Genomic DNA, 13,403 nt, shown 5'->3' on the forward strand with positions numbered 1-13,403 from the left:
GAAAAGCCTCGCTAGGTCCCCAGAGCTGAAAGTCTAGAAGAAGGGAAGGGGAAGAAAAGAGGAGTACCTTGGCCACTGTGGAAAACTACAAATCCCAGCACTCCCCGCGGTAGACAACTACGGGTCTCAGCAGGTTCTGCTCCCTGCACCCGGGGGCCCTCTGGGGGCCTGCACCCTGGGTTCAGCGGGAGAGGGCGTGGGGCGTGCCGGAGCAGCGGGGAAAATCGGGTCAAGCCTTACGCTGCTGCGCAGACGGGCCGGACGTGACGTAGGGAGGGTTCCGGCTTCGGCCTCCGCCGCTGCCGCCGCTAGTACAGCCGCCGACACCGCCGCCGCCGTCGGGGCTTGTTATTCCTAAAATGGCGCCCCTGGACTTGGACAAGTATGTGGAGATAGCGCGGCTATGCAAATACCTGCCGGAGAACGACCTGAAGGTGAGCCCGGCCGGGGCGGGAGCGCTGCTTTCGGGGCTCGTCCCTTCCGGCAGTGGGGCGCCCGCCGGCCCGCCCTTCCTCTCTTCGCCGGACCCCCGGCGGTATCCTGTCCCGTCACGGTGGAGGGCCTAACGCGGTGCAAGACGACACGGTCCGACTTGGCGTCGCGCAGGGAGCGGGGGGAGCCCGGGTCCCCCGAATGCTGTCCCGATTCCCTCGGCGGGGAGCCCAAGGGACGTCGCGGCCTCTGCCCCAGGGTTGCCCCTCCTGGCCTTGGGGCTGCCCCGGGGCTCGAGCCCTCCCGGCTTTGCTTACGGGACTCCTCACCCCGACCTCGGGCCCCAGAGTCCGAGCGGCGCCCCCGCGGACAGTGACCTGGGGTCATCGCCCCGGAGGCGGTGACAGGAGCGCGGGGTGGCCGGCGTCTGACAGGAGACGCCGCCGGCTCCCGGAACGCGGCCCCAGTGTGTTCGGGTGCCTGAGGACTGGAGATGGGAGGGGGCGGACGGGGGCCCGAAGGGTCTGGTACTGATGAGAGAACGTCAAGTCGTCCCTCTGCCCGAGCACTTCTCCCAGTTGCTTTTTCGGAGTGTTGGTTTTCTTCTGTTAATTCCAACCTGAACCCGTTTTCGAGTACGTCGTCGAGCTGTTTTAAGTGGTTAAAGTAGTAGGCTTTCAGTAAATACAAATACTTTTCTGTCCTTTCAGTTTTTTTCTCCCTCGCCCCCCCCCCCCCCCCCCCCGCCTCCCATCTCTTCTTAGCTCAAGATTTCATTTTCTTAGTTTTCCGAAGGAAATGAGTTGTTCCTTGTACTGCACAGTCCTAGTAATAGTAAACCTTTGTTTGGGTAAAGGAATGAGTGTAAGAGTAAAGGAATAGTAAGTAAGTCTTTAGGATACTGCTTTTTTGACGAGTGTTTCATGCGTTTGTTAAAACCAATGCTTAGCTGACTAGCAGTGTTTTAGAGGTTAGTGGTAGTGCCTCTTTTTGTTCAGTTAACTTTGATTTGCTGAGTGGTAAGAGGGTAAACTGTTGATAGTTTTGAGTTCTTTGTATTCTTTAAGCTGTGGGTTTAAAGCAAGTTATCTTTGCCCATGTATTTTTTTTTTTTAAGGAAGATATTACTGATTTTTTCTTGCCATCTCTTTGTACAGGGAGTTGATATTTAACATCAGTCAACAGTATGCAGAATGTTTAAGGCCACAGGAGCTGTTGTGAATGTAGCTAATTTGTACTTACATGTTAATTATATATGCTATTCTTGCCCTTCTTGTCCATCCTCCCTTTTTTAACAGGATAATTTAATTAAAATGGGGACAGTAGAAATGTAGCTTTCATGCTCTTGTGACAATAGTTTTGTAGCTTTTTAATAAATAAATTAAATAAATTTATTTATTTAATTTGTTTATTGGTTGTGTTGGGTCTTTGTTGCTGCACACGGGCTTTCTCTAGTTGCAGTGAGCGGAGGCTACTCTTCATTGTGGTGTGCAGGCTCCTCATTGTGGTGGCTTCTCTTGTGTTGCATGGGCTCTAGGCACGTGGGCTTCGGTAGTTTGCAGCACACGGGCTCAATAGTTGTGGCTCATGGGCTATAGAGTGCAGGCTCAATATTTGTGGTGCACAGGCTTAGCTGCTCCGTGGCATGTGGGATCTTCCCAGAGCAGAGCTCCAACCCAAGTCCCCTTCATTGGCATGCGGATTCTTAACCACTGCGCCACCTAGGAAGTCCCATGTAGCTTCTTTCTGCTGTATGACTGTTTAGGAAACAAGGATTTTTCTTTAAAAAACCCCCAGGGTTGTATATATATGCCACATCTTCTTTATCCATTCATTTGCTGATGGGCATTTAAGTTCCTTCCATGTCCTGGCTATTGTAAATAGTGCTGCAACAAACGAATATTACTCAGCTATAAAAAGGAATGAGATGGAGCTATATGCAATGAGGTGGATAGACCTAGACTCTGTCATACAGAGTGAAGTAAGTCAGAAAGAGAAAGACAAATATTGTATGCTAACTCATATATACGGAATCTAAAAATGGTACTGATGAACTCAGTGACAAGAACAAGGACGCAGATGCAGAGAATGGACTGGAGAACTCGAGGTTTGGGGGGCGGGGGGTGAAGGGGAAGCTGAGACGAAGTGAGAGAGTAGCATTGACATATATATACTACCAACTGTAAAATAGATAGCCAGTGGGAAGTTGTTGTATAACAAAGGGAGTTCAACTCGAGGATGGAAGATGCCTTAGAGGACTGGGACGGGGAGGGTTGGGGGAAGTTGAGGGAGGGAGGGAATACGGGGATATGTGTATAAATACAGATGATTGAACTTGGTGTACCTCAAAAAAAAAATAAGAAAAAAAAAAGAAAGGGCATATAGGATACAGACATGGTGGGAAGACAGGGTGGTCTTGTTTTTATGTTTGTTTTTTAATAAAATTCAGTTTATTGAAAAAAAAAAAAACACCAACGTTTCGACCCAGTTCATTAGAAAACTAACCAGTTGTCTTTTAGTAGCATTGTTAATCCCTTCAGTGAAGTTGGTTTTTGCATGTCAGTGAATTGATGTGGAGTTTTCTGTTCTTAAAGATATGTAAAGCAGTTTTAAGCTTTGTATTTATGAAGAGTAAAATTTTGCTTATTATGAAATGTATCTTGATATTGGATATTGAAATTATTTGCAAGATAAATTAGTTGGATTTTCTTTAGACCTCTTAGTTTGATAAACATTAAATTTCCTTCCCAACCTAAGAGAATATAGTTATTAAACCATTTCATTTCCCTTTGCAACACAATTGGAGTGTGCTTAATGTGTATCTGTTTCCTAGTAAATTTTTCCCCTGCTGGGTCAACTACTAGGAAAAAAAAAAAGAGTTCTGAACTTTTCTGTATAAGTGGAGGCTTTTCTTCTTTGACTTGGAAATGTTTTTATCAGATTACTCTTTTAAAAAAATATTTATTTTACTTATTTATTTAATTTATTTGTTGTACCTGGTCTTAGTTGTGGCATGTGGCTCGTTAGTTGCTGTCAGTGGGCTCCTTAGTTGTGGCTCACTGGCTTCTTAGTTGCACCACATGAGCTCCTTTGTTGTGGCTTGCTGGCTCTTTAGTTGTGGCATGTGGACCTAGTTGCATTATGCATTGGGATCTAGTTCCCTGACCAGGTATCAAACCCAGGCCCCCTGCATTGGGAACGTGAAGTCTTAACCATGGTGCCACCTGGGAAGTCCCCAGATTAATGTTCTTGTGCTGCATCTCTGGTGTATTTAAAGAAATTTAATTGTTTCTCCCTCCTGGCATGAAATGCAAACTAAAAATAGGCAGGCCAAGAAAGTATTCCAGGAGCACTTTTTCTGAGGCTTTAAAGCCAAAATAAAAATATTCTATCAAAGGAAGGAAAGAAATCATTGGGGCCCCTTAATGATCATTGTGGAAAAGATTTGTTCTGGCAGAAAAATAGAAATTTACCTATGTTTTAAATTGACTGGAAGTTGGAGATACTAAATAAAATAATAAATGCATAGGATGTTCTAGATCTAATCATGATTTCTCTATATCTAAATTGGAAGTGGTCCAGTCACTAGTCCTGGATCAAATGCACATAACTGTTTTGAAGGAGTAAGGATGATATGTGAAAGTGAGTGGACCAGATCGTAACATTTCTTTAAAAAGAGTTCATGTGATTCTCACCCACTATAAAGATTTCAGAGAGGATCATAGGAAACACAGATTCCATATCTGGCCAAATGGAAGAATGAGTGATAAAAGACAGGTTTACTGAATACTTAAGTATTTTGGCATGGGAGAAGTTCTGTAACTTGGAGATTGTCTGATCTCTCTGACAGTTCTTAAAGGTCCCATGTAAGTAAAGAAATTGCACACCGAGTTGGTGTTCAGTTTTGTTTTTTTCTTTCTGAAGAACTGAATACAGTTTCAGTGGTAGAGGCTGGGAGAATACCAGTATCTACTTCAGACATGTAACACAGGGAAAAGTAAGCACTTCTGTGGATTGATAATGTAATTTTTTTGGAACTCGCTTTTATGTTTAGTCTGAGCCATCTCCATTTTTCATATAAGGCCACTGCCCTGCAAAGTTGTACCTCTGTTTGAAATGCCTCCATACAGCTTCAGAGAATTCTTCCTTGCTTTTTTCTGAGATTTGGTGAAGAGCTTTTTGCACCTCCTTATTCAGCCTCTATCTGATTTTATAGATTCTCACATATGCTAGTCTTGAGTCTTCTAGGCTTGAAGCCTGTTAGTCTTGTCACTCAGCTTATTGCCCGTCTTATTGATCACTCTGTTTACCTGAGTTGTTTGGTTTTGTGTATTATCTTTCTTCAGGTATTTCAAGGAAAAATGAACACATGGGGACAGACTATGGGTTTGTATAGGGCTAGAATCGTTTTTTTCAGTGTTTTCATTGATAATCTTTCTGAGACCCTTTCTGATAATGTTTGGCATTTTGTCTTTTGGGCCATAGAATCACATTCTCTTGGGTTTTCTGAAAATAATCTTTAGCAGTGCTGTCCAATAGAAAGAAAATGCTCAGAAATGTGAACCTCAAATTGTTACATTTTTTTAAAGTAAAAAGAAACAGGTGAAATCAATTTTAGTAGTATTTTATTTAACCCAATTTCAACATGTAATCAGTATAAAATTACTAATGTAATACCTTATCTTTTTTTGTACTGAGTCTGCGAAATGTGGTATATATTTTACATTTACAACACATCCCAGTTTGGATCAACCACATTTCAGGTGCTCAGTAGCTACATGTGGTAGTAGGTTTCCTATGGGACAGTGCATGATTCTAATGACTCCCCAGACCCTTCTCTAGAATTTGAGAGCTGAGAGAATCAGAGTTTACCTAGTTCTGTAACCTCACTTTACCAAGGAGGAACTGAGCTTCATAGAGTTTATGATCTGCCTGAGGATGTCCAGCTATTCAATGAGTTAAGTTGGAAAGTCTCTTTGTGCAGAGCTCTTTCTGATACAGTTAATAGCCTTTTTAGGGTGGCAAATAGCATACTTTTCTATGTATGTCTTCCACTTAATCACCTTTCTTTTTCCCTTCCATTCTGAGCACATTGGAGTGCTCTCTTCTGACAGTGTGCCTTGTACTTCCCTGCTACTTTACTTCTGCTTAGTCTCTTTCTTTCACCTACTTATTTAATACTTATATAGCACAAATATTAAATCATTTAATACTGTGTGAGTTGGGTACTAACATTTGCCCCATTTTACAGACAGGTAACTCATGCACAGACAGATTAAGTAACTTTCCAAAGTCATATAGCTAGTAAGTAAGTGAAGGAGCTGGGATTCAAACCTAGGCAGTCAGGTTTCAGAGTTCATGTCCGTAACTACCACTTATGCATCCTCTATACAATACCCTTCATGCCCCTTTTAATTTAATTTAATTTTTATTATATTTTTGGCCATGCCATAGTGTTTGTGGGATCTTAGTTCCCCTACTAGGGATTGAACTTGGGCCCACAGCAGTGAAAGCATGGAGTCTTAACCACTGGACCGCCAGGGAATTCCCCTCCATGCCCCTCTTATCCGTAGCTCAGATGTCACTTTCTCCATACAGGGCTCCTGGATTCCACAGTCAGAATTATTAGTAATGGCTAGAATTTACACAGCTACTTATAGTTTTCAGAGCACGTTCATGTCCAGTCTGTCATTGTGATAGAACAGTTATCAGAGCCAGGACTTGATAAGGTTTAAGTGATTTTTGCCACAGGGACTCAGCAGAGTATATACCTGAATTTATTTGCTATTAAAAATTTCCGTTCTGGAATTCCCTGGCGGTCTAGTGGTTAGGACTCCGCGCTTTCACTACTGTGGCTCCGGTTCAATTCCTGGTCCGGGAACTAAGATCCCACAAGCTGCTTAGCAAGGCCAAAAAAAAATTAATTTCCATTCTTTCCTTTCTATACTAACCTGTGCCCCTTTGTTCCATTTTACTGCCACTTGTATGGTTCTGTCTTGTATGATAGTAAATATACCTGTCTCCACCATTAGACTGCAGGCTTCTTGAAGGGCCAGGATTATATCTTGTTTATTTTTGTATTCTCCACGGTTTTAGAATACTGCCTTGTATGTGATAGACACTCAGTTAAGGTGTGTTGAATCAAACCGTACTGCTTTACAACAAACATCTCTTTAAATGTCTCCTTGTGTCAATTACTATTCCTTGTGGTTGCTAGAGATAGAATTTGGTACTTCTCTCTGTCTTTGAGGGACTCTGAATATAATAAGGGAGATACAGAGGTAAACAAATGATATTGCATGTTGTGGTAGGTGCGAAAATAGAGAGCCGTCCAGCATCAGAGAACATAGAAGAAGCAGCATCTAACATGGAGCCACAGATGGTTTCACAAAGGAGGAGCAGTGAGAGGATGAGCAGAGCTTTCTCAGGTAGAGAAGATGGGAAGGAAAGAACATGAAGCTGAAGAAATACCGAGTGCAGTGGTATAGCTTAACCTGAAAGAACGTGGCTGGTCAACTTGCATAGTTTGGTATGGTTGGAGGTGGTGCAGGGAAGACAGGCAGAGTCCAAATCATGGAGGACTAGGCTGATAAACTTGGATTTTTATCTTTTAGATGGTTCGTGGATAAATGCTTTGAAATGTTTTTATATTTTAGGGAAAAACAAATAAATCATATTTTGTGATATTTTTAAAAATGTGGCTAACTAAAAAGTAAAGTAGATTCAAAGAAAACTGTTAGAGGGATGCACTGTTGTATGTAGTAGGAATACGACAAAATCATAAGGATGATATCTGAATGGAGTTTGGGAAACACTACCATAGACAGAGGAGTGTCCTTGAGAATTTTTAAGGGAAACAGTGGCAGGTTTTAGAAATATTCTGTCAGCATTATGGACCTTGGATTGAAACGGGACAGTAATGTCATAGAAGCAATAGACCGTGTGACATGAGAGCTTTTAAAGTAAGCCAATGACAAGTGGTTGTGGTGTTTAAAAGGAAATGAAGAAGGTATAATGGGACCAATTGACAGATTGTGTCTAGGTTATGAGGGAGACGGAAGAGTTCAGTGTAATCTCTTAGTTTCTGGCATGGATTACTTAGTACATACTATAACTCAAGGGACTTCCTTGATCCAGTGGGTAAGACTCCGTGCTCCCAATTCAGGGGGCCTGGATTCGATCCCTGGTCGGGGAACTAAATCCCACATGCATGCTGCAACTAAGAAGTCCACGTGCCGCAACTAAAAAAAGGTCCGGCGTGCCACAGCTAAGACCTGGCATAGCCAAGATAAATAAATAAATAAATAAATATTTTTAAAAATGACTATAACTAGATTAAGGCATACAGGGGAGTTTGGTTGGGGCCATACTGGGTTTGAGATGCTGCCAAGTTAAGACATTGAGGTAGAAATATCAAGAAGACTGTTGGATAAGCAGATGGGTTTGGTAACAAATACTTATTGATTGCCAAATGTGCTCCAGACACCGTTCTAATAGTTTTAAACTCAGGAGAAAGGTCTAGGCCATTAGTTCTCAATTGGGGGTGATTTTGCCCCCTGAGAGATATTTGGCAATGTCTGGAGACATTTTTAGATTTTCACAGCTCCATCTAGGGGTTGCTGTGGCTGTCTAGTGGGTGTAGAGGCGTGATGTTGCTAAACATCATATAACGCACAGGAGAGCAACTCCCCACAGCAAAGAATTATCAGTAGTGCCATGGTTGAGAAACTGTGGTTTTTACTGAAGATACAGATATTTCCTCCTGGATTGTAAGAGTGTGAATATCATTGTCATCTTGGATTCCCACTCTTCATTCCCAGTGATTTGTATTATAGCAGAGACTCTATTCAAAGGCTGTGTAAAATATAATTGCAGATAGATTTTTATTTCTTAAGATAAGAGAGTTCATAAATACCAGTATGTAAAAGTAGATAAAGGAAATAACATGTTTTAGATAAGATCAGCTAAACAAAGATTTACAAAAATTTAAAACCCAGTGTATTTGAGGGGCAAGAGAGAACAGGGAGACAGGAGCAGAGAATAGAATGGATCTGTAAACAAGTATCTTGAGGAAAAGGTAGAGAAGGGAAATAGGGTCTCCTAAGAATGGGTCCATGAACCTCTGCTTTTTCAAGGATTAGGAATTAATTAGGCACCGTGGGGAGAAATGGGTATAGTTTGCCCTAAATTTGGGATAAGATTGAGAATCTTGCCTCAGTGACTGCTTTGGGGCAGTAAGAGAAACCATGCTTCCTACAAACTAAGCAGCAAAGCAAAGCTGTGAAGGACTTTGGAGGAGTCTCTCCCGTGGCAAGCCTGGGCTCTGAGGCCACTGTGTGTGTGGCTGGCTGACATACGTAGAGTTTGTACTGAGATTTCATAGACTTCTTATTTTTATGTGTTCTTGACATGAATTTGTAGGCTGCTGCTGAACTGGAGAGTTGAGAGGCAGTGGCTTTGACTTAGAGACTTAGTGCTCTAAATCCTCAGTTGGGACTGCAGAAGTGGCAATTACAGGAGGCAGCTGTTACTTTACTCAAGTTAGCGTGCCTGGCCTTGGGTTGAAGATGCTGCCTAAGTAGTTTACATGGTTCTCTAGACACTCACTGGCTTTTAAGATTGGCAGGGTTTCACAGGGATGTTCTTTAGCTTATGGTCTACTGTTACTTTCAGATCAGCACTGGGGGTAGGAGTCAGTCACCAGAGGTGACTTGCAGTTCAGGAGGCATTATAGGCCAGGAGAGCCAGTCATATGTGGGTGCAAATTCTGGCTCATTCAAAATGAGAACTATAGGGACTTCCCTGGTGGCCCCGTGGGTAAGAATCCACGCTCCCAATGCAGGGGGCCTGGGTTCGATCCCTGATCAGGGAACTAAATCCCACATGCATGCCACAGCTAAGAGTTTGCATGCTGCAGCTAAGAAGCCCACATTGCAGCAACTAAGATTCAGTGCGGCCCAAATAAATACATAAATAAATATTTGAAAAAACCAAAAGACAAAATGCAAACCATAGAGTCCCTCATGAATCTGTGCTGTGATTAGTTTCAGAATGTTAAATGATAAGTCACTTTGTTCTAAAAAGGGTATAGACTGCCTGCCAGTGCCGGAGACATGGGTTCAATCCCTGGGCCGGGAAGATCCCATGTGCTGTGGAGCAGCTAAGCCCGTGTGCCACAGCTACTGAGCCCACGTGCTGCAACTACTGAAGCCTGGGTGCCTAGAGCCCATGCTCGGCAACAAGAGAAGCCATCGCAATGAGAAACCCGTGCACCGCAATGAAGAGTAGCCCCCGCTTGCCACAACTAGAGAAAGCCCATGCGCAGCAACAAAGATCCAGTGTAGCCAAAAATAAAATAAATACATAATAAAATAAATCTTAAAAAAAATGAAAAATGAAAAAATAGGATATAGAGTAGTTTACAAAGAAGCATTCAATATAGAAAGATAAATTATATTCAGAATAAGTAAGAAAAATGAGACAAAAAGAAAATAAAGATAGGAAACCAAGATAGAGCCAATAGTAAAAGTAAGAATAGGATATATAAAATAAAAGCTCTGATGACCAAGGTTACTTCCTTGAGATTAGGCCTTAAGATTTCTAGGAGCCTACAGAAAGATGGAAACTGATCAATTTAAAAAAATTTACAGAGTCTGTAAGATGATAAAAATAAACTTCTCAGGGAAATTACATCTTTCCCTGATGGAAGAAGCAAAGAGACATTTCTCCCCCAGTCCTGCTTGAAGGCAACTATTTAATCACGGCATTGTATGCACCTTGCTTATAGTCCACACAGTGACAAGCTCTGTAGAGGACTGCCTCCTATAATGTCATTTACTACAGGTTGATGGCATGACATTAAAGTGCAATTTGGGGAAAAGCAGTTGGGAAAGGAGCGCAGTGTAACACAGGGTGAGGACAGGCCTCTCTAGAGGGCAGCTGGCTTAATTCATGGTGGAATTTATAGTAGGTTGGTTTGTTTGGATAACATCCTAATAGTTGATCTTTAAAGGGGTGTACACAGTGGAGCTCCCACATTTACCAGTAACTGAGAGTGGGCAAGAGGAGAGATCAACATTCTCGGCTTATGTCAGAGAATATATTAGGTATGGGCCCTGACCTTCACTGATAGAAGTTAGGCCTGTTGTTAAAAGATGTGAAATCTGAAAGAGAGTGTGGGTGGGACAAGTGCCTGAGAATATGTGGGCCTCCTGGCAACAAACAGAAAACTCTGCCCACTCCTGGACAAATCACAGCAAGGCACTTCTAAGGACAAATAAATCAAAGCAAGATAACCCTTGGTGGAATTCTCTTTGAGGAGGTTTGGTGAGTGTACCTGAAAAAAATTGCAGATATTAATTGAGCAAGGCATCATACCTAAGAAAGGTGGGTAAGGTTCTGAGATAGGTACTTTAAAACATCACTATATTGTTTTATTTTAAAAATTGTATCGTTTCAGAAAATACATTTGAAAGTATGAATTGATGCTCTGCGAGGCCAACCTAAAAAAAGCGGTGCTCTTTATTCTGGCTGAATGAGAAAGGAGGTGGTAATGAAAGACTATAAAAAGATATAGGCCAGTTATGGCATATTTGTTCTTTGGAACTATCCTTAAGCTAGAGGGAAGTGAGTTAGGGTGAAAAAAAATGCAAATAGTAGATTGTAAACTTTGGGAGCTAATTACTGTACAAATAATAAGAAATTATATATCTCAGGTCTAGTGGATTATAATAGAAATAGGATGCTGTACAACACTGATCTTTTGAAGTTGATTGGAAGGACAGCTACCTCTATCCACCAGGAGTAGATTTGAGTGGTTATGGCCAAGGTGGTAATTATTATTTTTAAATGGGTAATATGTTATTATTTAAAAAATAACAGTTTTATGAGATATAATTCACATATCATAAAGTTAATTTTTTTTTCTTTTCTTTTCTTTTTTTTTTTGGCGCATGGGCTTAGTTGCTCTATGGCATGTGGGATCTTCCTGGAGCAGGGATCGAACCCATGTCCTCTGCATTGGCAGGCAGATTCTCAACCACTACCCCACCTAGGAAGCCCCATAAAGTTAATTTTTAAAGTGTGTAATTCAGTGGGCTTTTTTCCCCAGTGGGTTTTAATGTATTTACAGAGTTGTGCAACCATTGCCATAATAAGAGAAACAATACCCATTAACAGAAATTCCCCATTTCCCCTTACCTCAAACCCCAGCCCTAAGCAACCGTTAATCTATTTTATATCTTTATGAATTTGCCTATTCCAGACATTTCAGATAGATTGACTCATATATTATGTGGCCTTTAGTGACTGGCTTACTTAGCATGGTGTTTTCAAGATTCATGTATGTTGTAACATGTATCTGTACTTCATTTCTTTCTATGGCTGACTAATATTTAATTATAAGGATATACCACATTTTGTTTATCCATTCATCTGTTGATGGACACTTGAGTTGTTTCCACCTTTTGGCTATTGTGAATGATGCTACAGTGAACATTGGTGTCCAAATGTCTGTTTGAGTCCCTTGCTTTCATTCTCTTGGGTATATACCCAGAAGTGGAATTGCTGGGTCACATGGTAATTCTGTGTTTAGTGTTTGAGGAACTACCAAACTCTTTTCCAAAGTGGCTGCACCATTTTTTATTTCTACCATCAATGTGTAAGTATTCCAATTTCTCCACATCTTTGCCAACACCTGTTACTTTCTGTCTTTAAAAAATTATAGCAATCCTAGTATGTGTGAAGTGGTATCCCACTGTGGTTTTGATTTGTGTTCATTTTCCTTATGACTAGTGATATTGAGCATCTTTTCATGTGCTTATTGGCCACTTGGATTTCTTCTTTGGAAATATATCCAAGTCCTCTGCCCATTTTTAAAATTGGGTTGTTTTTTTTGGTGGAGTTGTAGGAGTTCTTTATACATTCTGGATATTAAACCCCTATCAGATAATGATTTCCAGATTTTTTTTCCCATTCTGGAGGTTGTCTTTTCACTTTCTTGATAGTTTTTAATTTTGATGTTCACTTTATTTTTCCTTTTATTGCTCATGCTTTTGGTACATCTAAGACTCCCTTGCCAAATCCAAGGTCATAAAGGTTTACACCTATGTTTTCTTCTAAGAGTTTTATAGTTTTAGCACTTATATTTAGGTCACTGGTCCATTTTGAGTTAATTTTTGTATATGCTGTGAGGTAGGGGTCCAACTTCATTCTTTTGTGGAAATCTAGTTGTCTCAGCACAACCGGTTGAAAAGACTATTTCTGGTAATATATTTTTAATAAATTTTTTGTATGGGTAATACATTCATATGGTTCCATACTTAAGAAGTATAAAAGACTATCCAGAATTCTCTGGCAGTCCAGTAGTTAGGACTCTGAGCTTTCACTGCTGAGGGCATGGATTTGATACCTGGTGGGGGAACTAAGATCCCATTAAAAAAAAAAAAAGGGGGGGGGAACTATAAAAGTTACATCTTCCTTCCACTCCTGCCCCCCAGCACTCAGTTCCCGTCCTCATATTGGATAGCCAGTGTTAGTTTTCTTATGGATCCTTCCAGAAACAACAGTTTAGGCATGTACAAATAAATATAAGCAAGTGTGTATATTTATGTGTGAGCCTATATGTATTTATTGCTTTAATAAAAGATAGCATATATGTTATTCTGCATCTTGCATTTTTTCAATTTAGGCTGTTTTTAGAGGGGTTATATGTATACATATAACTGATTCACTTTGCTGTGCAGCAGAAACTAACACAACATTGTAAAGCAACTATACTTCAATAAAAATTTAAAAAAAAACACGGAAAAATATGAAGAATAACCAACTAACATGTTTCCTTCCACCAATAATAAAATTTTTTCATGCTTTTTTAGAAAGTAAAGTAAGTGAAGAAAGATGAAAGTGGAATTCCTTTTATTTGACATCTCTAGCAACTGCTGTTTTGGGTTTGATGTGTATCCTTCTAGCTC

General features: G+C 41.0%; 1 protein-coding gene across 1 annotated transcript in view; it reads left to right on the plus strand.

Moving 5' to 3' along the window:
• The first annotated feature begins 161 nt into the window (after nucleotides 1-161).
• Nucleotides 162-13,403, plus strand: part of PPP6C (protein phosphatase 6 catalytic subunit) — a 31,918-nt gene continuing 18,676 nt past the window's right edge. The window contains exon 1 of the mRNA XM_057724733.1: nucleotides 162-434. Coding sequence (XP_057580716.1) covers nucleotides 360-434 — 75 coding nt within the window. The 5' untranslated portion in view covers nucleotides 162-359. The remainder of the gene's footprint in view (nucleotides 435-13,403) is intronic.

The sequence above is a fragment of the Hippopotamus amphibius genome, chromosome 2 (assembly GCF_030028045.1).
Source record: "Hippopotamus amphibius kiboko isolate mHipAmp2 chromosome 2, mHipAmp2.hap2, whole genome shotgun sequence".
Taxonomy (NCBI): Eukaryota; Metazoa; Chordata; class Mammalia; order Artiodactyla; family Hippopotamidae; genus Hippopotamus; species Hippopotamus amphibius.